The sequence below is a fragment of the Aptenodytes patagonicus genome, chromosome 9, assembly GCF_965638725.1.
Source record: "Aptenodytes patagonicus chromosome 9, bAptPat1.pri.cur, whole genome shotgun sequence".
Classification (NCBI taxonomy): Eukaryota; Metazoa; Chordata; class Aves; order Sphenisciformes; family Spheniscidae; genus Aptenodytes; species Aptenodytes patagonicus.
Window position 1 is genome coordinate 12,144,327 of NC_134957.1, and position 26,269 is coordinate 12,170,595.

General features: G+C 57.4%; 3 protein-coding genes across 4 annotated transcripts; 1 reads left to right on the forward strand and 2 right to left on the reverse strand.

Annotated features, from left to right (window-relative positions):
* Positions 1-139: 139 nt before the first annotated feature.
* BTK (Bruton tyrosine kinase) lies at positions 140-12,324 on the reverse strand. 2 transcript variants are annotated; one of them, XM_076347170.1, is made up of 20 exons: positions 12,241-12,324; positions 10,765-10,843; positions 8,627-8,809; positions 8,355-8,453; positions 8,021-8,089; positions 7,364-7,445; positions 5,644-5,772; positions 5,470-5,537; positions 4,769-4,950; positions 4,379-4,441; positions 4,065-4,119; positions 3,657-3,739; positions 3,420-3,547; positions 3,195-3,269; positions 2,668-2,839; positions 2,180-2,396; positions 1,458-1,522; positions 864-982; positions 575-732; positions 140-438 (listed from the first exon to the last, which is right to left on the reverse strand). In XM_076347170.1, the coding sequence occupies exons 3-20, from the start codon at positions 8,765-8,767 to the stop codon at positions 367-369; spliced, it is 1,977 nt and encodes a 658-aa protein (XP_076203285.1). In that variant the 5' UTR covers positions 8,768-8,809; positions 10,765-10,843; positions 12,241-12,324; the 3' UTR covers positions 140-366. The 2 variants fall into 2 exon arrangements, with proteins under 2 accessions (XP_076203285.1, XP_076203284.1); XM_076347169.1 differs by lacking the exon at positions 12,241-12,324 and having other exon boundaries at positions 8,627-8,943; positions 10,765-10,777.
* Positions 12,325-12,918: 594 nt separating this feature from the next.
* Positions 12,919-15,696, forward strand: RPL36A (ribosomal protein L36a). Its single transcript, XM_076347171.1, has 5 exons — positions 12,919-12,997; positions 13,303-13,408; positions 13,652-13,719; positions 15,420-15,542; positions 15,627-15,696. Exons 1-5 carry the CDS (start codon positions 12,995-12,997, stop codon positions 15,645-15,647), a joined length of 321 nt encoding a protein of 106 aa, XP_076203286.1. The 5' UTR covers positions 12,919-12,994; the 3' UTR covers positions 15,648-15,696.
* A 1,449-nt stretch (positions 15,697-17,145) lies between these two features.
* On the reverse strand, positions 17,146-23,160 carry GLA (galactosidase alpha). The gene is made up of 7 exons (XM_076347172.1): positions 22,991-23,160; positions 22,490-22,664; positions 22,081-22,258; positions 20,465-20,556; positions 19,390-19,551; positions 18,574-18,771; positions 17,146-18,373 (listed from the first exon to the last, which is right to left on the reverse strand). The coding sequence occupies exons 1-7, from the start codon at positions 23,158-23,160 to the stop codon at positions 18,110-18,112; spliced, it is 1,239 nt and encodes a 412-aa protein (XP_076203287.1). The 3' UTR covers positions 17,146-18,109.
* Positions 23,161-26,269: the final 3,109 nt, after the last annotated feature.

A 26,269-nucleotide genomic window follows, 5' to 3' on the forward strand; every position in this document is an offset into this window, starting at 1 on the left:
GCGGCGGCGCCGGCGCGCGGCGGCAGCGGAGGAGGTGTCCGCGTTGGGAACTGTTTATTGTGCACAGGCCCGGCCCGCCGCCGGCTGCGGAGCCCGGCGGGGCTGGCCGAGACCGCGGCCGTCAGGGGCCCCGCCTCTGCCCTTGGCTGCGAGGGGCCCTGCCGGTGACAGGGGCTGCGGTGGCGGCCGTGAGGACCCCTCAGGCCCCTGCTTGCCCGGGGGGTGGCCAGTGCCGAGTCCGTGACAGCGGTGCTGAGGTACCGTCCAGTGCGCAGGTCCGTCCCGGCGGGCAGTGGGGCAGCACCAGCCCAGTAGTACCAGCCACCAGCACCAGGCAGGGATCAGCGGTCTGGGCCGGCCCAGGGGTCAGGGCTCCTCATCAGTGATGTCCAGGATGCTGCCCAGCAGCGTGGTGAAGGTTGGGCGCTCCTCGGCCTTCTGCCGTGCGAGAGGGGGGAATCCCTGCTGGAGCCTGCCAGCCACCCCACTGCTCTCCGCACCCCGGCGGAGCCGCAGAGCATGTCAGCCCCCCCAGAGCAGCTGGGGGTGATCACCGAGGGTGAGAGCAACCTACCTCATGCCAGCAGCTGTACATGATGGCGTAGACCCGCTCTGAGGCCTGCTGCGGCCGGTAGAGGCGCAGGCCTTGGATGACGTGCTCTGTTGTCTCGCTGTTATTAAACCTCTCATAAGGCATCTTTCCCAGAGAGTAAACTTCCCACATCAGAACGCCTGTTAGAGGAAATGGTAGGGACAGTTCATGGCACGGGAGCGCCTGTGCCTGAAGCTGGTTTGCAGAGGACCTCACTGTTGTGGGGCACCCTCTCTTCCCGATGTCCGAGTCATTAATGCCATGCTCTTACCAAAAGCCCAGATGTCAGACTTGCTGCTGAACTTGCTGTACAGAAGCACTTCAGGGGGAGACCACCGCACTGGAAACTTTGACCCCATGGAGCTTGTATACTCGTCATCTAGAACGTACCTGCAGCAGATAAATGGATCAGGGTGCCTGTCTTGGATTTCACATTTCACTCCTCCATGCAACCAACCAAGCCCAAAAGGAATTGACAGCTCTCAGAGTGACCAGAAGTTGCACTCTGCATGGGTTTCAATAGGCAGAAATGTCCCTTTGCAAATGAGTTAGTCAAGATAGGGGAAGGGATAGGGTGACACAGAAGCATAGCAAAAAGGGGATGTGGAGAGAAAGCTGTAGCCAGGAGGCTAAAGGTGGGGGAAAGAAGAAGCAGAGAGGGGGAAAAGGGACGGGGAAGTAAGAAAGGGGTGGTGGAAAGTGGAGGGGCAGAAGGTCGAGCCAGATAGATGAAGCGGAAAGATGGGAGAAGATGGAGGAAAAGCAGAGCTGGAGGATGGTGGGAAGAAAGACTAAAGTGCAGAAGAGACTGAAGGAGGAGATGGGGGATTGAGACAGGAAAGTGACACAGACTTATCTACCAGACCTGGAAAGGCCAAAATCTGATACTTTCACAATTCCTTGGTCGTTCACCAAACAGTTGCGAGCAGCCTGTGGATGGAGAGATGGAGGCAGTCACTCCTATCTGCTCCTGCCTCTCCCATCCCCGCGTACCATCTGGAACTTCATCTTGCCCCCACCCACTTAACACTTTGCCTCACTTTGTCCTGCAGGTTCACCTGGACTGGGGCAAGCTACAAAGTCCTCAGCAAAGATAGCAAGAGAGGTCTCCAGGCATCTTGTTTATCTATGGAGGGGCGACTTCCCTGGCGGGATTTTGCCTGAACAAAGCGGCACCAGGAGGAGATCAGGTATGGGACCTAGCAGGACTGCAAGCTAGCAATGGTAGCCCAAGGCCTGACAAACTGCAGGCTCAGCTTTTCATGTGGGTCGAGAGGTCCCTTTTCATGTCTGAGCCAGCAATGCTGCCTGTGCTGCCTAACGCAAACCCTGCCCTAGCCACAAATGCATTTCCTGTCCCCTGGAAAACTACCTAGTCCCGGCCTTTCTGCAATCTCTGCTAACACTGCAGAGCAGTGACTTCAGAGCATCCCGCCCATGCTCAGGTGGGCAGGGAAGCTTAGAGGGATGTTCTGCAGAGAAGGCTGCAGAGCTGCCTCTCCTCATTTGATGAACTAGCTGGACCCTGTCTAGGACATGCTGTGGCTGTCACTGAGCTGGAGATGTGTCCTTCAGCCACAGCCCTACCAGGTCTCGGTGCAGGAACTGCTTGGATTCCAGGTACTCCATAGCTTCACAGACGTCTTTGCACATCTCCAGCAGCTCAGCAGGCTGGAACCGCCGCCGAGTTTCCCTCAGAAAGTTCAGGAGGCAGCCGTTGGCCATGTACTCGGTGATGATGAAGATGGGACGCTGCTTGGTGCAGACCCCATAGAGCTGCACCAGCTTCTCATGAGACAGGTTCCTGTGTTGGGGGCAAGAAGGGCAATTCTGAGCATCTAGAAGGCCAAGCAGCAGAAGAAGCATCTGTGAATACAGAGAGTTTGGGAAGGGAAGGTGTTCCTGGCCCAGTCGATGGTAGAAAAGCTCACCGGGCAATCAGCATAAAGGCAGTAGGTGCTCGGATGCATTTTGCAGTGTGAGGCTGCCTGAGACTGTCCCTCCACATCACCCAGGAGTGCAGCCATTCTGGCAAGGCATATCCAGCACTGACCTGCAGGCTGCTCACCACTTACATCATGACTTTGGCTTCGTCGATAAACTCATCCTCTGACATGGAGCCCTCCCTGATCATCTTGATAGCAACGTTGAACTGGCCTCTCCATTTCCCGTACTTCACCACACCAAACTGCCCCGTCCCCAGTTCCTTCAGGAAGGTCAGATCCTTCGGGTCAATCTCCCACGACCCTAGGACAGAGAGTGCGAGCATAATGTGGGTGCAGGTGACCTTCCTGCAGGGTGCTCCCAGTCATTTGATCTACAAGCCCAAGAAGAGCTCACGAGCACGTGCTGCCTGAAAAACCATCCCAAAAAATCCACGAAATCTGAGACCTGTTCCTCCAGGGGATGGGGAGCAAAGTAGCTTGTGGCGTCTCTTGGTCAGTACTGTCACCAGAGGGCCAGTGAGTGTTGGGAAGTGGTTCCTGGAAAGGCTGTGAGCCCTGTTACCATGGGACAGCCAGGATCCCAGCCCGGGAAAGTTACTGCTGGTAGAGACAGGGCCTACAACCAGGGAACCGTGAGGTAGCCAAGGCCAAATTACCATAGCCGAGGCCAGCTGTGGAAGGAGCACTTTTCTGGTGTTGAGACACGGGGTACTTCAGTCTGGATATGAGCCCTGAAACACAAAAAGGTAGATTGCCACACCACGCTTACCCGCCATGTTCCAGCAGGGAACACAAGCCTCCTGCCTTCAGCACAGGAAGGTGAGGATTCTGTCATGTCAGTAAAAACGCTGCTGACCTCACTCTGTCCCCCAAACACTGACCGGCAGAGTTGTGCTGATGGTATGTGATGAGCTCCGGGATGGTGTTGAACAGGTGCTTTTCTGCCAAGTAATACTGATTCTGGGGGGTGCAGCATACAACGTAATGGCGGATTGTGCCTTGGGGGTCTCTGGAGAGACAGTACGTGGGGTCAGCGGCATGGGGAGGACAGGCAGAGGGTGCAGGGTGCCTGGAGGGGCCCTCTGAGGTAGGAACAAGCTGTTCTTAGATCCACTTACACAGAGGACTTGGCATAGACGGAGACAGTGTATTTCCCTGTCTTGCTGGTGGAGTCTCGGACAATGAAGCCCCCTTCCTTACCCTAAAACAGAAAGGGGAGAGGGGATGGGGTGGTTGTGGGGAGGCATGACTGTAACAGGCAAGACTTAAAGTGAGTGAAGATCACAGCATGGCTGGAGAGGGTGTGATAAGTCAGAGGAGTCCTACTTCCAGTCCCTGCCTGGGGGGCCACCTGAAGTGCCTGCCAGGAGGAGGTCACGTTGGGGTAGAGATAGTTCCTGGGGCTGTTGGGGTGACACTCCCCTCCCAGTGCAAACCAGGGTTAGTCCCATGCTGAAGACAACGTGACAGCAGCCCACGGAGGGCTGGTGTGTAGAAAGGACTCAGCCTTGGGAGTCAAAACTTACCTCCTGTTTCAGCAGTTGCTCCGCTTGGCTCCGAGTGATATTCTTTGAGTACCACCTAGAACAGGGACACAGTCATCAGGGAGATCACTGCAGCCACCGCAGTCCCCAGCCTGGGCTGACCCTAGCCCAGCCAGGACAGGTGGTGCAGGGAGCAGGGCAGCGATGGCTGTCACAGGGCCAGAGGCTCTTGAAGGGTGTGCAAGAGGGAGAGTGACCCAGCCAGGCTGGGCTCGCAGGCTGCATAGGTTAACAGAACTGAATGTAAAAAGTCTCCAACCAAGTGCAACTTGCCCTGTCCCTGCACCTTCTCTTACTCAAAGATCTCCAGGGAATTGCTGGTTTCAGTGACGTAGTTGCTGGGGATGTATCCTTCCCTCCTGCAGGAGAAAAGGGGCAGGTCACACACTGATGGAGGAGGCCGAGGGGAAAGCAGGTTCCTGTCCCAGAAGGCTGAGTAGAAATAGGCTCAAAAACCCTGGCGCAAACCCATTTGTGTTCATGCTTGGAGAGGGCTGATACCACAGCCTGCTTCAGTCTCCCTCACCCTCCTCATGTGCCATCCCATGCAGGGGCCCACAGGCAGGCAGGCAGGCAGCCTATCCTAACCCCCGCGATGCTGAAGAGGTGTGTTTGCCCACCAGTGTCTTGGCACCAGGAGAGGGCACCGTTGCAGGGCGAGTGCTGCAGGCAGTGGGAGCTCTTACCCGTTCTTGTCACGGGCTTTCCACCAGGGCAGGTGGCTTTCCTCCAGGATGAAGTACTCCTCGCCCTTCTGCAGTTGCAGGTCCTGTGCGTTCATTGGCAGGTAGTTGTAGAGGGCCACCACCTTCTTCATCTCGCCTGCTGTGCTGGGCGCCGGCTCGGGGGGCAGGGGCTTCATCACCATCTTTCCCAGAGCAAGGGAGAGCATGGGACATGGTGAAGCTGGCAGACACACTGTTTCCCAGGCGAGACCCTCCCCAGGCCTGGCAGGGCAGTGGGCTCAGGCCAGGTCAGTGCAGTGTTTGTCTCAGCTCCCACATGTATCCCCACCAGGAGACCAATCCCCCTTCAGCGCTTTTTATTGCAACATTTCCTCCTTGGAGACCTGTCCTCACAAAAGATTAAGTGTTTTCTCTCTACCTTTTGGCTTAACCTGTGACTCCTCCACCCTATATCAGGGCTTCTCTATCCTCCCAGCTCCCCCTGGGGAACCTGAGGGGTGAGATCATTTGACTTTCCTCCATCCCCTGGTTCAAGCTCCTTCTCCCTTAGGGCACCATCTCGACACCCCTCTCCAGAGCAGAGCCCTGGCCTGTATATCTCTGAGCAATGCCCTGTCAGTCATTGAACGTGTTGGCTTTTGCCAGGCAGACCTTTCCTTAAACACCTTGGAGCAAACCCACATGCTGACACTGACCCCTACCTGGTCCTCCTCAGGAGTTGGGGGAAGAGGCTTCTTTGTCTTGCGATGTGACCGTCCAACTTTTAAACCTTCAGAACAGAAAAGGGACTAAGGTGAGAAGAGATCCCCGGCGTCGTGCTGTGGTGGTCCCCGGGGGCTTGGGATGGGGCAAGGGGAGGGTGCCCAATGTCTTACTGCCATTCCTGCTCTCCAGGATCTGGCAGCCCATGGCGTTCTTGGCTGTCTGGGAGCAGCACAGGTACTGGCCGTCGATCCAGAAGCAGGGGTGATACTTCTGTACCAGGTCGCTGTTGTACCGGATCACTGTAGCAGAGGAGGGGAGATATGTGCAACCCGGGGCTGTGTCCCCAGCCTGCTACAGAGAGCTCTCTGCTCCCTGAATGCAGATGATCGGCCCCATCAGCCCCATTAAATCACTTCATCCTCTGCTGTGCTACTGATACACAGTCACATGTGGCCCTGCTGCTCAGGTTTCCCTCAACTCCTTGCTCATGCTTCAGTGCTGTGGCTATGCAAACCCTGTGCCACGAAACCCCTAGTCTGGGGAGAGCCAGGCCGTTCCTCTCAGATTTGATCAAAGCCCTTCAGCAGCTCTGCAAAAGGACATGAGCATGCTTGGAGGGGCAAGTCCTGCTGTGACTGGCCCTCCTGTCAGCCAAAACATCCAGCATCCCCCGGGCTGCAGAGGCCCACGGTTTGCAGCTCTTTTGAACCCTTTTTTTTCAGAAGTGGAGAGTGCTGTGCCTGGCTTGTCCATGGGGAGAGCAGGGCACTGCCACCATCTGCTGCCTGCTCAGAGACTTCCCTTGCTGGGAGACTGGTCCCTTGCCAGGCAGGTGCCAACTGGCTTCTTCGTACTTCTCCCCAAGCTAGAGGGACAACTGGATGTGCCTGAACACCATCGCAGCACAGTGCTGGCCCACAGCAGCTCTGCAGGATGCAGAGAGCCCCTTCTCTGGTGGAGCAGGATGCGGGCATCCCAGCAGCAAAAGGCGAGCATTTTCTTTCCCCTTTTCCCTGTGGATTTTACACTGGCTTCAGCTGCCACAGCAACCCCCTCCTGAAGCAGGGAAGTGGGGAGAGGGCTGGCTGCTTGCCAGCGCAGCGCAGCAGGGGTCTCATGAAATAACCGACTTCCCCGTTATCAGCCTGCTCTGCTTCCGCCTCACTCCGGCAAACTTCCCTGTGTCAATTCGAGCAGCTAATCTCGCCCCACCAGCACAAAGTCACAGAGAGATACACATGCACTAAGAGACACATATGGGCAGCTCCAGCAGATTTCGGCCAACTGCAAGCTCCCGAGCCCCTCTGCGCAGTGCTGCTGCAACATGCTCTCAGCTTGAGGAGGTAGCACCCAGGCAGCTGAGCATTAGCTCAGCAGCACCAAGCGAGGCTTGGGGTGGGTTGGGAGAGACGCTCCCTGGCTTCCAGCAGGCTTTTCGTCTGTGTTTCCTAAAGCACTGGGGGCTCTACCCTCACCTTGCATGCCAGTACAGCTGCGTGGCCACATCTGCTATTTCCTCTCGCCCTCAGTAACTTCTGAGCCTGCTTGAGCTAATTTGGAGCAGGCTTGTGAGAGGGCAAGAAGCCTCAGCCGAGGTGGCTGCGGTGCTGCAGAAGTCAGAGGGTAACAGAGGTGAGGGTCCACCTCCGCCGGGCAGGAGCGGCTAGCATCAGCTCAGGGATGTTAGGGAGCATGCATGTGGGGGCATGGCCTTACAAGTGTGCTTGTCACGGGAGAAGTTTCTGATCAGCACTTGCTCTTCCGTAGGCATGGGGTAACATAACCACAAGATAGTGAGCCCCCGGAAACTCGGCGCTTTGGGTCGTGCCGCACGCACAGCTGATTGCTTGTGTCTGCTTTCCGAGGGAGCCACAGAGCCCCCAAACTCACCGCTCTTCAGCTGATGGATCCAGCGTTTGCGCAGCTCCTCCGTAGGGGAGAACACATAGAGGGGCCCTTCGTCATACACCACCTGCAGGACCACGCACCTTAGCGCCCTGGCTGGGGGTCTCCCAGGGAGGATGGGGGGAGCCGAGGCTTGTGGCCACCCCGAGCAGCTGCTGCAGAGCACAAGCTGTGCCAGTGTGTGCTGGCCCCACATGGTGCTCATGGGACCGTGACAGAGAGGTTATAAATAAGCCCCCTCCCCCGAGACTTTCCACTTCCTTCTCTGACTTTCAGTGTGTCGGGGGCCGTGCTGGGTGCCAGCAGGGGCAGGAAGCTGGGTTGGGGGCTGAGCAGGCAGCCAGCAGCCAGCATCCCTCCAGCATCGGCCAGGGGACTGAAAGGGGCAGGACAGAGCTCAGAAGCAGGTTTCCATCTAAGCAGCCCCCTTAAATAGAGCTGCCCAATTCCTCGAGGCTCACAGAAGCTCACCTGCCTGCCCCACGCAGCGTGGACAGCAGCAGGGCATCCCCAAACAGCTGAGTGACAGCTGGCACTGGGGCAGCGATGCCTTGTTTGGCCCCAGGTCCCTCTGGGGTCCTCCCCCCAGCACCCTCCAGCTGGGCAGAGCAGACCGGCAAAGGGGGTACAGTGAGGACTCACCTGGAAAGGGTAGGGGAACCGTTCGATGATTGAGATCTGCTCCATGTTGTTGTAATCCTCTCCTTTCCTCTGGAAGAGAGAGGCAGAGACGGATGCTGGCATCCTGCTGCTTGGCTGGTGGCATCTCCTCTGGGACCCACAGCCTTTGGCGTCCCCCTGCTCCCCCTGTCCTGCATCAAGCTGGAACCCTGGTATGGTATGGACTGTGGGTGCAGAGCCCCCCATGCCAAGCAGGGCTGTCCCCCATTCCCACCACCCCAGGGCAAGGTAACTCTCCCTACTTCCCCAGTGAGGGGACGGGGGACACAAGCGGGGACTCCGGGACCTTCCTCACCGGGACCTGCCGCTCAGGGGGAGGGTTGTTTTCAGGCACCACCGTCTCCACACAGGTGATCTTCTCAATGTCCACTGAGCCTTTCTTACTGCCCCGGCGCTGCAAGAGACGGAGTTGGTTTGAACGATTGTCAGGGGGGAGACCTGGGGAGCCTCAAGCCAACCACCATCCCCATCCGACCACCCCTTGGGCTGGGTGCTGGTGAGGGACAACTGGTGACCCATGGGCACTGCCATGGCACAGCCCCTATGGCCCTGAGGCCACCAACTCACCCCCCGCTCAAAGTCATACTCGTAGTAGGACAGCTTGCTCTCCGTCAACAGGAACAGGCGCTTCTTGAAGTTGAGAGGAGATGTTTTCTTCTTCTGCTGTGAGCGCTTCAAGAAGATGCTCTCCAGGATGATGCTGGCCATGTCGGCCCCCCCAGCCTCGTCTGTGCTGTGCTCGCCGGGTTGCTGTGGGCAGGACAACGCTGACACAGTGCTTGCTCAGCTGAAAACCTGCCCACTGCTGGACCTCGCTCAGGTGCACTCTCCCCCCTGCCTGAGGGGCAGCCAGGGGGTGCTGGGACCCCCACGGGGGGAATCAGCTGCAGAAGTGTGCAGGCAGGTCAGTGTAGGGTATTTGCGATGTGACCTCGCCCTCTCCCGTCCCCTCTCCAACACCAGGCTGCAGACCAAGCCACCACTCAGCCAGCTTCAGCTGCCGCTGGATGCTGGAGGGGCCCCCTGGGCGTGCAGATGGACAGACAGACACAGACAGCCGGAGAGAGAGGGAGCCGGGGAGGCTGCAAGAAGCGTAGCCCCGGGGAGGAGCACAGAGCCTGAGCAGCAACACCCAGCAGGCTCCCTCCTCCCCTCCAACATGATGCGGGTGTGTTTGTGTGGGCCATTTCCTCCTGCCACACCACAGGCGCTTCGTGCTGGGGATGTGCTGACTTGGCAGTGTGTGCAAGGGACAGCCATGGGAGGCCAGTCCCTAAAAAGTTGTGGGTAGGTCCTGGCCCTGAATAGCCGCAGTGCCATGCTGTCGAGAGCACAGAGTAGCCCTAAAGTCATCCATCCTGCGTCCATGGAGCCTGCAAGAGTGCAGGGACGATGCTCAACCCCCTTTCCTCCCTTGTGAGCAGTGCTTGCTGGAGGCCAGGCTCAAAGGGCTGCCTCCAGCCAGCAACGAGACGTCCCCAGCAAAGCCCTCCTCCTGAGCCTCTCCAGGAATGGTCCGGGCAGGAAAGGGCTCAGATGGGAGCCCCACGTCCCACTGCTGCCCTGCCTTCAGGGGACTGGAAATCTGCTCTGGCCCATCTCTTGGAGCAGCCTGTCCATCTCACCCTGTGCCACTCCATGCTACACCTCGGCACTGCGACACCCAGATGGTTCCAGCACCTCACAGAGCCACACGGCTGGAGCTGTGGGCTTCTCCTTCTCTGAGGGCTGTAACCAACACCTGACTCCAGCCTGGACCTAACAGGGAGATGATGAGCTGCGTGGAACCACTGCTGAACTGTGATCCCCTGGAGCCCTCCTTCGTGTCTCCTGCCCCGACCACCTACATGCCCTGCTCCCCCTTCACCTCCACCTTAATTCCCTTTTTCCTCCTACAAAAACAGCTTTGGAGGGCAACCTGGGAGAAGCTGTTTCCCTCCCCTGCCCATCTCCTCTGGGGGAAGGCTCAGAGGTGGGCCAGAGTCAAGGGTTGAGCCCCCCGCTACCCAGCTGGGCAGCCCATCCTCTCCCCCCACACAGGAGGCAGGCATTGGCTCACTCGCGACAGGGACCAGGTGGAGACCAAAGATGCCAGGAGCTGGTCCCACCTGCTATGCCTCTCTCCAGGGCATGCCCCAGCCTGGGGGCAGGAGCAGGGGCATCCTCCCATCTGCTGGTGATGCCCAGACCCTCCCAGCACAGATCCTGCTGCTGCAATCCTGACCCTGCCCCACTGTGGTGGCTGTAGCCAGAGAGGTTGGAGACAAGCAGGGTTCCTCTCTCCCACAGTCCTCCCTTCCCTCCCCTTGTGGCCCTCATGGCTCAGGCCTTTCCGGCTTGTTTGGGTGGTTTAAAAAAAAAAACAAACAAAAAATGAGTTGTCAGTCTTTTAGAAAAAACAGTAGCCTCCACTGGCTGATCCAGGCCTGGGGAGGAAGGAACTGGGGTCCCTGCTGGGGACAGGGCAGGTGGCTGGGGTGGTGACCCCAAACTGCTGGCAGGCTGGTGGGCGAGCACAGAGCAACCCCAGCATCCCCCTGTAGCCCCATGCCTCAGTTTCCCTAGCTATAAAATGGGGCTGCCAGTCCTGTGTCCCAAGAGCAGGAGGGCTCCCATTGCACCCCCTGGCACAGACACGGGCTGAGCAGAGCAGCCCTGGGCTCCAGCCCATCCCAACTGCAGTGCCGGGTCCCCAGAAGCTTTACCTTGAGTTGCAGCAGCTGAGTCACTGCCAGCAGTGCTGGGCAGATGGGACACGTCCTTGCTGTGTCCTCTGGGACAGTGCTGCCAGAGAGGAAAGGACAATGAGTATCTCAGAGGGCTGTTCTGCCCCAGCGTGGCACAGCTGCCCTGTCCCCAGCACTGCTTCCTTGTCCCCACCATGGCACAGCCACCCTTATCCCCAGCACTGCCTCCTTGTCCCCAGCATGGCACAGCTTCCCTCTCCCCGGCACTGCCACCAGCCCCGCTCTGTCCCTGCCTGTCCTTTGGGGTGGTGGGTGCCCCGTGAGACTCACCCCCGCAGCGAGCCATCGCTGCCGCGCTGTGACAGCAGAGGTGATGAGTGGGTGGGTGGAAGCATATCCTGTGTGTCCCCCCCCCAAGCTAATGTGACTTCCTGCTACTGTCACACCTCGGCCAAGCGTGCTCTGACACCACTGGGCCCAGCACGCACTGCTGGCCCCATGCCACTGGACACTGTGCCCCACTATGGTCCCGGGGCCACCCCCCCGCAGGCAAGCTCCCTGGCCCCTTCCCCGTGTCCTGCTAAGGAGCCGAGCCTTCCTGCCACTGCTGGTTGATGGGGGGCTGGCAGGGGGCTGGCATGCTCAGGGCAAGTGGGAAGGACGACGCGGTGTCTGGGAATGACAAACTCCACAGCCCCCATGTTTCAGGTGCAGCCTGGAGGGTGACAAAAATGAAGGGTGGGAGGGACTGAGGAGGGAAACTCCCGCATGGGAGAGACTCGGGAACAAACCCAGAGCTGCACCTCAGCAGCGCCCACTGCAAAAGGCACGAGCAAGGAGTGGTCAAAGGCACAGTCAGCACCCCGACCCCCTGCTCTGGAGCACCCCTGGGGTCCCTGGCACCCACACACGACCCTGATCCCATGCTCTGCTGCAGCCCCAGAGCCCCTAGCACCCACATACCACCCTGCCCTCCTGCTCTTGTGCAGCCCTGGGGTCCCTGGCACCCATGCACCACCCTGAACCCCCTGCTCCAGGGCACCCCTCCAGGCCCTGGCACCCACACACCACCCCACCGCCCTGCTCTGCTACACCCCCATGGCCTCTGGCACTGTGGCCCCATGGCAGCTGTCCCACCCCCGGTGGCAGATGCTGCCTGCTCAGAACTGGCCAGGCTGCGGGACAAGGCTGAGCCTTCCCAGCTCAGCTCATCCGCAGCTTGGCAGCATGTGGCCTGCACCCGGGATGGCTTTCCCAGCCCCAGCAGGTGCTGTGGCTGCCGGCACCGCTGAGGAGGCAAGCACCGGTACAAGCAGGCGCCGCATGGATGCTCCCGCCTCCTGCTGCCATGGCTCCCCCCCAGCGACGTTAACGGGGCCGCGCCGGCACCCAGGGCGCACCCAGCCACCCTCGTGCTCCCCGCCGCGCCTCTCCCTGCGCCACGCGGTGCCGGGACACGGCTGCCCTGGGCCCGCTGCGCCCTGGCACACTCACCGAGCCCTCCTGCCGCCACTCTGGCCAGCCAGGGTCCCGCTGCACCCGCTGCCCTGCGCCCACCCCGAGCGGCCCAGCCTGGCGGGTCAGGGTGGCTGTGGCGGCCGGGAGGGAGGGAGGCAGGCACGGTGGGGTCGACCGCGCAGGGAGGAAGGACGGGGCCGGCCAACCCCACCCTTTCGGTTCCCCTTTTTTTGGTTTCTGACTCAAAAGCAGCAGCTGTGCTTCCTCCTGGAGACAGCCGGGCCACCTCCGCGGGGCCGCTGGGCCTCCGGCCGTGGCCAGGGCCTGCCCTGCACTGAGGGGACGGGGGGCCTGGAGGTGGTACCAGGGGTGCGGGCCGGGACGTGGGGACCGGAGTGCAGGGCTGCGGCTGGGTCCGGGGTCCGGGCTGTGGGGCAGCGCCGTGTTCCTGCTGGCTGCCTGCCCCTGCTTCCCACGTCGCGCACCCTGCACATCCCACAGACACCCCCCCCCAGTCACCCCCTGGCACCCCCACAGCCACGTACCCTCACCCCCTACGCCCTGCACCCCCACTCCTCCGCAGCCCCCCACCCCCCGGCCCCCGCTGCGCCCCCCGCTGCGCCCCCCAGCCGGTGCCGCCGCCCCGCTCTCCTCCCACCGGGAGGGGGCGCTGCACGCCCAGTGCCTGACGGGCCACTCGCCCTCCCTGCGCGCCTCCTCTCGATGGTCCCCCGGTCCCATCTGCTTCCGCTTCCGGGGCGCTCCTTCTCTTCAGGCCGCAGCTGACAACATGGTGAGTGCTGGCGGCAGCGGGCTGCGGGTCCGACTCCATCTGCTGCCATCCGCCCCGGCGGCGGCTCGCTCCGCTCGCCCGAGGCGCTGGCCGCTGCGGTGGGTGCTTGGCTGGCGGCTAGGCCGGGTCGGGGCGGTGGGGGAGGCCGTAGGCCCGGGATGGTGGCGCAGGGTCTCCTCGAGGGGCGGGGAAGGGCGGCCGGATTGCGTTCGGCAGCGCCGGGGCGAGGGGGGCCCCGGAGGGCGGCGTGGTGTCTCCCTGCGCGGTTGTTGGCCGTGCTGACCGGCTTCTCCCTGCTCCTCCAGGTGAACGTCCCGAAAACCCGCCGGACCTACTGCAAGAAATGCGGCAAGCACCAGCCGCACAAAGTCACCCAATACAAGAAGGGGAAGGACTCCCTGTATGCCCAGGGTAGGGACGGGTGCGCGCCGGGGGCTCTGGGGCACGGCCCGGGGAAGTTGCGTGGGGCCCGGGTGGTCATGCCCCGCGCCAGGGTGGTGGTTGTGGGCGGAGCACGCGGCTGTCCGGGAAGGGGGGATTGCTTCTCGTCGGTTGTGCAGCTGCAGACTGAGGTCTGCTAGGGTTTGGTAAGAGTGTTAGTTGCGCTTGTAGCATGTCTTGAATTGTTGCCTAAACAGCCATTTCCTCCTGTAGGGAAAAGACGCTACGATAGGAAGCAAAGTGGCTATGGGGGCCAGACAAAGCCCATCTTCCGTAAGAAGGTGAGTGCTGCTACTGGAAGGAGAACCTGAAACTTTCTTGGCAATCCACATACCCAGCTGAAGAGGGGCAGGCACTTCAGCCTCCTGCAGCCTTGTGGTGGTCCTGTGCTCAAGCTGTGTTACGGCAGCTCTGTGCTGGTAGTGCTGTCTGGGGAGCGTAAGTTTTTCATCTGCATCTGCTGACCTTCCCTGCTGCTTCTGTCTTATGTAGATGCTCCTTTTTTTGCAGGAGTGACATAGTATGTGTTTGCAGAGCAGGTTCTGCAGGGAGCGTTGATGCTGTAGGGGAGCGGGATCTTACTGGAAGTGATGCTTTTAATGAAAGGAGCATTTTCCTCATTGCTTGCCAAAGGGGAGGAGTATGGTGAAGGGAAAGGCAGCCTGCTGCTTGCTTTTCTTATGTTCTTGAAATGTTAGTAGTTTATTGCTGAAACTTTTTGTGGGGTTTGTGAGGCTCTGCATAGTGAGGCTGTCTTCACTGACAAGGGTATGATAGAAGCAAAGCGTGTGCAACTCCTGGGGGTACCGCAGAACACGACATTTTCTTGCAGTCTGCTGTCTCCAGGGAAATCCATATTGCTGAGCCAGTAAATGAGAGCTGTTGCGTTAGGCCTTTCCTGAGAATCTCAAAGCAGCAGTGGAAGGGCAGCAGTGCATTCTGTTACAGATGAGTTGCAGAAACCTGCTGCTGTCATCCTTCCTCTTCAGTGTGGGTACCTGGAACTGTAGTCTTGCAGCATGTTTTCCCTCTGTGCCTCTACATACCTCCTGCCAAGGAGTTGGGGGTGGGGGCAAAGTCTGTGGTACTTAAAGCAGGGAAGCAAAACCCGATGGGCTGATTTGTTAGTTTTTGTGTGAACCGTTTAGTTATAGCACTTAGAGCTACTTGGCTCACTGCTGGAAAGCCCTGGTGTTCTGCTGGAGATGTTCAGGAAGTCTTCCAGCAAGAAGAAAAAAATGAGATGGCAGTTTTTTAAGTTGACTTTCTGCCAGGAAGTGGGGAGACCTTGCAGAAAATGCTTCCGCAAGCAGGGTACACAAAGCAGCCATACCGCTTTCGTGGTTTGGCACTCTCTACCTGTACATTGCCATCCCCATTTCTGTTTCTTCCCAGTCAGCATTATATGGATGATTGACAGAAGTTTATAACTGGTGGTTACAGCTCTGTCCAGCTGCTACAGTAGCCTTGCAGCTTTGGATTCTTCCCTCTGTAGTCTTTGGGTTTCACCTAACTTCTCAGTAGCTGTGCGTCTGCACTGAACACGTGTCGCTGCTCCTTCTGGGGAAAGTTTGTCAGTGGTGCTGCTTTCAGGTATTTCTTCTGCCTGGCTTTCTGCTGAACTTCTGCAGTGTGGGAGAACAGACTGACACTGCTCAGAAGTGCCTATTCCTTGGTGTGTTCACTGGCACAGACTTTCTTCCAGTGTGGCTGATGTTTGCAGGGGACCAGCCATGCCCCACTGAGTGCCAGCGTCCTTTATTGTGAAGGTACAGATCCACTATACTTCTGTACTGGTCCTTAAGGTGCCTTCTGGTTTTTAATGGAGGGAGCCTAACTGTGTTGGTAGTCTTTTTCTTTACACTTTGAGAACAAGCTGCTGAATCTTCAGGAGTGCAGATAACAAGCTTTCCCTGAGAACAGCAATTTGTTTGTTTGTGGACATTTTGTTCGTTGATATGCTTTGCTCCTCTGCTCCCAGGCTAAGACCACGAAGAAGATTGTGCTGAGGCTGGAGTGTGTGGAGCCCAACTGCAGGTCCAAGAGGATGCTGGCCATTAAGAGGTGCAAGCACTTTGAACTGGGAGGAGACAAGAAGAGAAAGGTATGTTTGTGTATCGAGAGTGGCTGAGAAAGGGTGGTGACATTCAGTGGTGAATAAACTTGCTCTGTCTCTTCCTTCTTACAGGGCCAGGTGATCCAGTTCTAAGCTCCATCCTACCTGTTGTTATGGGTCATATTAAAGTACTTAGAAGTGATCCATTGCTTGGTTTTGTGTATCTTCTCTTGTTGGTGGGGTGGGACTTCCAAGTACATCAGCCCAACAGGAAGGTGTTGCTTGCAAAGCTGCTTAGTAAATGAACAGTTTGTAATCTAAAGGCTTTTGAAAAAACCCTGCCGATGGCTGGGATCTCCTTACTGTGTTACCAAGAGGTGTTTTAGAATATATGTAGAGCCTGAGGCTCTGATGGATTTTTGCACCAGTGGCTTCTCTGCATGAGCATTGTGCTGCTGCTTTTCTCCAGGCTTTTATGAGCTTCCATGGTAGAAGGCTGTCTTCAAAAGGGCCTCCTATAAACTTCTGCAGCTTGTTTCATTTAAAACAGTTCATGTCTCTATTACAGTGGTTCCATTTCAGGAATGCTATTGTGAATTTGAATTGTTGGTAGATGAAGTAGTGATTGGAAAAAAAAGCAGAGCTGCCTGAGGAGGCCTTTTTCCTCTCCAAGCCTTTGCCCGAGAGGAGAGGCAGGTAAGGTTCCTTGCACCCAGCAATGGTTTCGACACAGTAGGGGCCAGAGTAATCTGAACTCCCGTGAACAGCCCCTGCACTTGGCTGTAGGCCCCTCTTCACAACAGGGAACGGTTGTACAGGGGCAATGCATGAGCAAAGGCTCTGGAGTCGCTGGTGGGTTTAGTACAAGGGACTTCATCTGATGAAGCGTCACCCACACCATTAAGCCGTAGTTATGTGCTGCGGCTCAGCTATGACCTGTGTGCAGTGGCTGTGAGTGTTATGGTAGCTCAGGGACAGGAAAGGGACAGCTTCATGTCCATGGTTCCCCCAGCTGCATGCTGTCACACTGAAAGTGATGGTGTGACAGGCCTCAGCTGCCTGCCCCTTGTGTCTGACTGCTGTTGGCACTTCTTAGAATTTTCCTTAAAAGAAAAAGCCCAAGCACAGCACTGAAGTTTCAAATGATGGGCAACTACCGAGAGTGTGGACAACCTGCCCTGGGCTTTGATGGGATCATCCACTTGAGGCAGCAGTATGCTGCTTGTGAGCAGGAAGTCCACTGTCAGCAGGTGCTGGGAGTGCAATACAGAGCTCTCTCTTAAGAGTAACTTTCTTGTAGTGGAAGTAGAGCTGGAGGATGGAAAAGTGCCTCTTCGCATCTTCATAGGGACTGAGAGCGCTCAGTTACTGAACGGTAGCAGAATTTGTGTTTTTATTTATTCAGTACTGGCTGATGTGATTGGCATTTTCAAACTCCTGCTGCTTAAGCTGTTAGCAGCAGTGACTTTGGCCTCTGCCTGTGAGACGGACTGTACGGCTGCATCATGTCAGCTTTACTGAGCTCTGTTTGTAATAATTGTGACAAATTTCACAAGAACTTAGTGACTGGAACAAACCGGCCTGTTTGCTAAAACCCAATTTAATTTCAGATACCATGCTGTACTCCTGTACAGTGGAACTAAGAAAAAGCTTAGCCTTTTTAAGGGACATTTTAATCAAAGTGCTTAATCACAGAAATAAGAACAAATCAGGATATCGTGATTGTGTAGTAGTCAGAAGAGAACATACTTGTACATGATGGTTGCAGAAGTGATTATGTACCCATCTCCTGTCTCAGAAGGACCTGTGTTAGTCAACCTAAAGGCTACTGCCAGCAGTGGAAAGCAAGCACACATATTTCTGGAAGGCAGCTCACTGAGGAAGGGGGACCCCAGTGGCCCCATGAAGGGTGGAGAGGGAGTTGTCACCTAAAAGGAAGTGACAGCCGCTGGTGAGAGGAAGACTCCTGGGGTAAGGAGAAACCCTCAAAAGCTGAGTCCTAAGGCATGATACTTAATCACACTTGTACTAAGCAGGCAGCTGTCAAGAAAGCAGTTGCTAAGAAGTACAGTGATTTAGGCCAGTCCCTGAGTTGTCAGAAGGTGGAAGTAGATGTCCATGCTCTGAGGAGGGTGTTGGCTTTCTTCAGCAGGGGTAGGAGCAGCTTTTCTTGTTCTTGGACTGTGTGCTCCAGCCTGGCAAAGCAAGAGCAAGGCAGCCAGGGTGTGTTTCCCTATTGTCCCTGAAATGCTCAAGGAGGGCTGTGAGATGCTGCATGAATCCTTTGCATTTCTTTGGTTGGTAGTGGCAGCGGGTGTTAACAGGAGTTGCTGCCCTGCTGGGGCCCTTATAGCCCCTTGGAGAAGGAGTTAGGTGAGATGCCAGAGAAAGGGTAAACAGAAGAGAAGCAGTGCCCCTTTCTCTGTTACCTCTTGGTGATGGAGTGATGGGTATTTGTTACATTAGGCTGAAGGTTCACAGTCCACATAGAAGCACTTGAGTAGTGAATGCCTGAGGAGAGAACAAAGGCACCCCGCTTGGAGGAAGGAGACAGGCTTCTTGTGACAAGAAGTTTAGACGGTCTGAGGCTTACAAAAAGATTGTCTTTGTGTCTCCTATAGTGCTACTACTTTCAGCAGCACGGTGCCTGTTGGGTTCACCTCCACGCTCAGGGAGGAGACCCAGCTGTAAACCCCCCAGTCTCTGCTGGCTGGCAGGACCTGCCGGATGGAGCATGCTGGGTTGCAGGCCAGCCCATTGCCGAGGAAGGTGAGGGAGAAGGTGAAGTTCTGGGGTCCCCCAATCTCTTGCTGATTCAGCACCGCCACGGCGTAGGCTCGGCCAGACAGGGGCCGCTCCCACAGCTCAAAGTTCTTGTCCTGCCAAGGAGAAAATACATTAAGGGAGGCAGAACTGATGGTCTTCGTGCCTGTCTGATTAAGCAGGCTTCAGGAACAAGTGGGCTCGCTGAGCTTCTGTTCCCAAACCCTGAGCATTCCTTTATATCCCATGTGTCCCCTTTCTGAGGAGGCTGGTTGCCTGTGCCCCGCCCTGCTCCCTGAGCCCAGTCCTGCTGTACCTTGGTGATTTGGTATCCCTGCTTGCCCAGCGGATCCTGGTTGATGGTGATCACCTCTTTGTTCTGGAGCAGCCCTCTGGCCTCAGGACTAATGTGCCGCAGGTCGTTGGACATGAAGAGGGGAGCTGCCATAATAGCCCACATTGCCATCTGAGTCACCGCCTGGTCCCAGCTCAGCCCAAAGTTTCCAATCACCAGCTGTGACAAGAAAACAAAAATGCCTGGTAATGCTGCCTGCTGAGGAGAAACTGGGCCACCAACCCGAGCACTGGTAAATGACAGGATGCTGTGGGTGGGACCCCTGTTTGGGGACTAGTTAGATAGGCTGAGCGCCAGGAGCAGGACCAGCTGGTTGGGAAATGCAAGGCATGACTAGTGTGGCAATTTAGGATTAACCACTGGTGGAGGTGAAGCAGGATCCTTAACTGGCTAGGCAGTGTTTAAGAATCTGCTTTTGGATGTATCTATTCCTTCCTTGCAATGCTGGCACCCAGCCTGGCACCCAGGGGTTTTCCCTCTGGTGGGAGATCAGCACTTCGGAGACTGTCTCCCACTGCCACGCCTATGTTCTGAACTGGCACTGCTTGTAGAGGCTGCATTACACAGAGACAGCGCTTCCTCGGTACTGTCCATCGCTGTAGTTCTCTTTCCCTTTCCAGCCAGGGACCCTCCCATCAGGGTCCTGATCGTAGGGCCCCGTCAGAGCCCCTCAGTGTTTCTCCCCTGATTCTCTCCCTCCCCATCCTTCTCAGCCTACAGCCGAGGAAAGGATTTTTTGCGGGTGCTGCAAGGGGTGTGGGTTGTTGCTCTACTTGCCATGTCAGGATCATTCCAGCCTCCTGGCCCAGCTATCTTCACAATGCTATCCTGGTGAAGTGCTGTCCAGTCCAAGATACTCTTGATGCTGCTCCAGGAATCGTAGACATCAAAAAAGTTCCTCCAGTGATTGCAGTACTGTTTGATCTCTGTGTAATTGGGCTGCCAAAACAATGAGTGTGATTAGCCAGAGAGCCTGGCTGTACAAGAACAAGACTGTACACAAGGCTTGACTGGATCAGGGATAATTTGGGGGAGAGCTATGATAACACCCTTCCATCACCAGCTATCTGGATGATCTAGTGCATGTTTGTTCCCTAGAATGCCTTGTGCCCAGTAACTCCAGTCTCCCACGCTCCAGACAACACTATTGCTTCCCTTGGGAGAATAGTTGTGGCCACCAAGCTCTGTTAGAAAATTCCTTTGAGCGCTATTTTACGGAAGGCGTGATGGGGCCAGTGGGATTAAACTGTGACATCCCAGTAATTACTGCCATTTCTTGGGTTTACACCCTTTGGTGACTAATGCATTTAACTTCCAGTGGGAGGGAATGGCAGCATCCTGTCATGGTGGCACAGGGGAAGCCAGCTATGGGTGGAGAGCAACATGTCGGTCATGGACCCTGGCTGGCAGAAATTTGTCAGTAAACAATGTGGAGAATTCCCATTAAATAGGCTGTCTTAAAGTCTCTCTCCTGGTCCCTAGAGGTGACTGTAAGGCGTGAGTCTGCAGCACTCTGCATCCAGGAGGAATAACACCGAACTATCCACTAGCTGTGTGTCTGCATTGCCAATGTTTTGTTGCTTGGCTCCTTGGAGACAGAAAGCAGATGGATGAGGCTCTGTTCTTTGGTGTGCTCCAGCTGGGCTGTGCCTTCATGCTGCAGGATCCTACTGAATTCTTTTCAGCAGAGTAATGACTTGCCTCAGATACGCTTCAGGTCCTCCACCTTACAGTCTTGTTTTCTGTCAGACCAGGGAGCAGCAAGTTTCTAGGGAGGCTGTTTTGCAGTCTTAATGCTTTTCTGTTCTTCCCACTTCCAGTCCCAGGATAAGCCTTGAGAAACACTCCTTACCTGCTGCACAGGCCTCAAGTAAAAAGGCCACTCGCAGGAGTACACAATGCTCCTTCCAGTCTTGTTCAGGGCCAGAGACATGCGCCTGTAACCTGAAGGAAGAGGACAGACAGAGGTTACACAACCTCCTTGGTCAAACAGAGGAACTAATCCAATGTCACAGGTTCAAGTTTTAGTTCAACTCTTGCAAAATCAAGGCTGAACACATGCTCACGGCTGAAACACCACAGGGAGGACAGGGGAGCTTATAGTCTGTAGCCAGTCTCCTGCCTCCCAAGGACAGGTGAGCTTCACAGCTTTGCTACAGGTCATGGGCAGGCTTATTGCTCCGAGACTGCTGATTTCTTTGTACATACAGCCATGGGAAGAGGCTGTGGTTTTGCTGTGTGGCATTTTTTCCTCTAGGTATCTGGGACATACAAGTTGGTATCTATCAAGCTGCTGGGGACAGCTTCGCTGGGTAACATTGCAGGAGTATGTTCTTATGAGGCATTTGTGCCATATGGACTGGGCAGGAATGCAAAAGCACTAGGTTTTTTCCTGTCCTTGTCCTGAGACAGCCGTGTTAAGCCCCTTTTAATCAGCAGAGAGGGAACAAAAAGTTTGCTCTCTCTCCCCTGGAACTGCTTCAATACAACTGGATTGTATCTGGGCTACACATATGATCCAACAAGAGCTTTCAGCTCAGCTGTCACTTACAGTGCTGAGCTGTGCTCCTGGCTGCAGCAGCTGGCATATGCCCCACCAACTGGCTTTGAGGGGATTGTCACTTGGGCAGGTTCTCCCTGCCAGGCAGGGCCAGGACTTGTGCAGGATTCCTGCTGCCAAACACTGTGGAGCTCACTGCCAGCAGTGAGACCCCAGCCAAGAGAAAACCGCCTTCCGAGTTGCATCATTATTCCCACAAATCTGGCCCCGTGGCACGGGGATTTGGTTGTGCTTGTAGAGAGTCTGTAGCTGAGCCCCCTTGGCACAGTGAACTACTGAGCTTTCAGCTGCTGACTTGCCAGCCTGTGTGCAAATAACTTCTGAACTGGGATTTATGCTGTCGTGCTTTAAAGTGAAAGCCCCAGTAAGATTTTCATGACAGAATTCCCTTCATTTTTTTCTGTTAAAAGCCGTGATAACTGCCCTTTTTACAGCTGACACAAACTGTTCTAGCTTCAAGCTGATCCATGTTGACATGGCCTCACCAAAGGGTTTAAGGGTTAAGTGTGTGAAATGCTTTGAGGTCTCCAGTAAAGACACTGCAGAAGGGCAAAGCCTCTGCTGCATTAAGAGCTGAGGCAGCAGTCTGCAGAGAGAGCCCCCAGAGAACGCAGTTGATGTTTCCGTGCTTGGCACAATGCAGTCTCTGGTGTAAGAAAGCTGCTTTTTCAAGCTGTGCACACCGGTGAAAGCTCCAGGAGGCTGAAGAGGTAAAAAACGCTTGGGCTAGCAACACTCACTACCTTGGGCTTGAGAACAGAGTCTCATACCTGCTTTGTAAGCAAATCCCTTAAATTAGTATGCTCAGGGAAAAGCAACTCCCTGGAGCCCACCCTGGGCCTAGAATTGCTGCTGCCTGCACAATATTCCCACCCCATGGCGCAGTGCTGCCTTGAGCCCATGCCTACCTTCTGCCAGCAGCTCCAGTGTGCCAGAGTTGCAGCCGTCAAACTTCAGCAGGTCCACGCCCCAGGAGGCAAATGTTTGGGCGTCCAGGTCGTAGTGGTTGTAACTGCCAGGGAAGCCAGCGCACGTCTTGTTCCCGACATCGCTGTAGATTCCCAGCTTCAGCCCCTTGGAGTGGACCTATGCTTGCAGACAGAATGAGAACTGGGGATGGGGCAGCTGCAAGGCAGGAGAAAGTGGAGCTGGGCCGGCAAGGGAAACAAAACCCCACTCCGGCAGGTAGGGCCTTAGCTCAGCAGCTATGCCGCTGTTCCCCACCCGGCCTTCCCTCTCCTCCCCTGCTCCCAGCATGGCTGCAGGTCTGGTCCTTGACTGTCGTCAGTGCTCTACGCTGCGGCGGGTGGCACTCACATAGTCAGCCAGCTTGCGGATCCCGCCGGGGAACCGTTTTGGGTCAGCCTGGAGCCTGCCATGTTCATCCCGTGTCGGGGCCATCCAGCAGTCATCAATGCAGACGAACTCGTAGCCTGCGTCCCTCCAGCCCTCAGCAGCCATCACATCGGCCATCTCCATGAAGAGCCACTCGCTGGGCATGGGGAGGCAACACGACCAGGAAAGAAAGTGGAGAACGTGGCAGCCCGATTTCTAGTACCGACACGGCAACCGTGCCGCCCTTCTGCCAAGGGGCTGGGCCAGCCGTGAGCGCACAAACGGCAGAGCAGTGCGGGAAAGGCCCCGACCCCGGCACGGGGCGAGCCTGGTTCTGTGCCCTGGCGCGGGGAAGGCACACCGGGTGCCAGGGGACAGGGCCGCAGAGCATCGCGCCAGGCCGGCTGTCCTTGGCTCTGACACCCCCGGTGCCGGTACCCCCCACCCCGCTCCCGGGGCATCCCCGTGCGCCGCCGCCGGTACCTGACGCAGCGACGCGGGTCGGCGGCGCAGTCGGTGCCGCAGAGGAAGCGCTCCCAGTGCAGCCAGCCCATCGGCGGCGTCCGCGCTAGCCCGTTGTCCAGCGCCAGCGCCGCCGCCGCCGCCAGGGCCCAGCGCAGCGCCCAGGGTAGCGCCCGGCGTACCGCCGCCATGGCCGCCGACGAGCCGCCGCGACGATGGGCGGTCCGACGGACCAATCGTCGCGCGGCGCCCGCCACCCCTCTGCCAATCCCGGGTAGCGGGGCGCGCCGCGGCCCGCCCTCTCTCCGGGCGGTCACGTGGGGGTGTGATCACGTGAGCGAGGCGGAAGGGCACACGGCGGCGGGGGCGAGGCTCAGCCGGGCTGGGGCTTATCCGGTTCCTGCCGGGGGACGCGCGGGCGGGGCCGGCCGGCCGGCCTTCCCCGGCTGCTGCACCGAGGCCCCCGTGAGGTGCTAGGGGGGTGCGCCCGGAGTGGAAGCCTATGCATGCCCCTCCCTACCTGCGGGCCCGGTCCCGGTCCCGGGCCCGGGCCCGGGCCCGGTCCTGCAGCAGCGCGGCCCCGTGCCCGGGCTCAGAAGTGCCGGAGCTACCGTGGAGGCCTGGCGAGGCTTGGGGCCCCCGTGAGCGCAGGGGCAGTGCGTTTGTGCGTGCTCCGTGGCGTCAGCACTGACCGTGTGAGCACAGGGTCCTGTGGAAGGGGTATTTGTTCCCCATGGGCCCAGGGCTTAGTTTTGGCTCCAGTCCTCAGCCCTGCCTCAAAACCTGTGAGCAGCTCCTGAATGAACCCTGTGATGACACCTTCCTCCTCAGAGCTCCTTCTTCCCCCCGTTCTCTTTCCTCCTCTGTCACTGCTACCCTCTTAACCCTCCTGGGTTCCTTCACCCCTCTGAGACACACCACTGGGTTCATCTTCCTCACTTTGCCTTTTCCCTTGAGCACTACCACTCCCTGACCGTGACAGCTTGGAAACATCAGTGGAGGAGGAGGGGTTTGGTGTTACGGTGTTTCTTCAGACAGCATCTTGTGGCCTGCCTGTTCTGGCTGCGTGGGGTGTTTGGAGCACAGGGCTCTTGGGTGCCTTGGCTGTGCTGAGGAGCTGGCAGGGTCCCTACTGTGAGCTCAGGGTGTTTTATGGTACTGTAGGTTGGGAGGTAAGGAAGGGGAACAGGGTCTCTGCAGAGCCCGCCTCTCCTCTTGCAGGGATCCAAGGATCAGAGTGAAGCCTGGGGCTGGATCCAGTGCTGGCAAGAGGCTGATACAGAGCATCGGGTATGGCCAGGCTGATTGCTGCTGCTCTGGCTGCTTGTGGGTATCCCTGAGGAGCTGGATCCAGCATGCCTCTGCCTGAGGTGCCTGTGCCCATCCAGATCTTTGCACTCAAAGGTTATGGTCTCTCTTCAAACAAGTTCAGCCATGAGAATAAGTCATAGTCACTGGGCACTGCCCCATTTGCACCAGTAAAATCAGCTTGACGGGAGGGTGAGATGAGAACCTCTGGAAGGGGCAATGCTGATGTCAGCAGGACCCAGAGAGCTGTAAGGGGCACCTGCATCCCAGCCAGTGTCTCTGAGATGAGCCCTAGATTTAATCCCTGTTTTTGCAGGAGTCGCACAGCTGTGAGCACTGCTGGGCCTCATCCTGCTGGAGGTATCATCATTGGCAGCATGTGTGACCTGTCAGGGAGGCATGGAGGCTCTCGCTGCCAAGGCAGCAGTGGGAAATGGGAAACGAGGAGCCAATTCTTCCCCCCTGTGCATCTCCCTCAGGGTTGGACAGGCCCCTGCAGCCCCTCTGGAGCTCTTGTTGTGGGGCCATAGCAGGAGGAGGGGAGTGGGATGGGACCGTTGCAGGGCCTGGGCTGCTATGGTGTTGGGTTCTGGGTGCCACTGGTGCGCAGGGCCATTGAGGCATCTCGCTAGGTGTCCTCCAATCCCTGCTCTGGTGCATCCAGGGAACAAAAGCTCTTCAGAGACCGTGGTTTGATAATTGCTCCTTGTTTCAGTGCCAGGATCCTTCCCCTGCCCCTTGAGGGGCTGAAGCGCAGAGGCTTCTCAAAGTCAGACAAAACAAGCTGCTTTGAGGGCTGGAAAACCTCGTTGCTTTGTTTTTTCTTGTGCAAAACCACAGCCCGGAGCTGGGCAGTTACCCGTATTCCTAGAGCTTGGGAGTGCTGCAGGGCTGATTCCTGCTTGTCTCCGGGCTCCAGCCCTCCCTCACTGCCCCCTCCCAGGTGTCCTGCCTGCCCCCAGGAGTACCTGGCACACCCACACCCCTTGGGCTGGGGAGCACATGGGGTGCCCCATGGCCTGCATGTGCTGGCTGGCTTCCCCTGAGCGGTGCAGGCTGATCCCAAAGTGATGCCGGGGGGGTGGATGTGGCTGTGGGGTTTGGCAGGGCACTGGCAAAACCCCTCTGAGTAGGCAGAGGTGACAGGCTGTGGTGTGATGCTGCAGCTTAGATGGCAGGGGCATGCTGGGGGCCAAAGTGCCACTTGGCTCCTGGGGCTCCTCTGTCCGGAGGGCAGCACTGGCAGAGCTGTGCTGAGGGCTGGGGTGCCGGCACAGCCATGCTGCGTGAGCGCCCTGCACCTGGACCTTCCCTGTGGTGGAAAAATCCTGCCCCAATGGGGCCGGCCGCAGCGGGTCTGCAGTCCTGCAAAGGCCCCGTGCGCCGTGGCATGGCTGGATCCCAGCAGGGCATGCTGCCAGTCCAGCTCCTGGTGCTCTCCTCGTGCTTCAGTTTCCCCATCTGTAGGGAGCAGCCCTGGCCCACTCAGGACTGGCTGGCTGACTTTGGAGCTTGATATTTTATTTAAAAAAATAATCTGTGCCCAGGCAACATGCAAAAGGCGCTGAGTGCTCAGAGCCCTGGCAGGGCTGTCACCTGTTCTTGCTGCATTGAACTCGCCTGGCTCTGAACCTAGTGTCCCAAACAGCATGGGACATGCTGTCCTGTGGGTATTGGTCCATCTGGACAGGGTGGTTTGCTAAACCTCTGGCAGTTGATGTTGCCCCAAGGCAGCTCCAGGCTGTGGGTGCAGGCAGGAGGCCCTGGTGAGGGAGGGGAAGAGGAAGGGAAAGTTTGGTACCCCGATGCTGCCATGTACAGTGGCAGAGCTCGGCTCCAGCAGGATCAGGCCCTCTAAGGTTGGTGGAGCGGGGGCCTGCTGTCGCAGTGCCCAGCCAAGGGCACGTTTCCTCAACCCCATGCAGGCGCCCCAGGGAGACCCTGGGGCTGGTGAGGGGCTGTGCTGCCCCAAATCTGTGTGTGCCTGTGGCC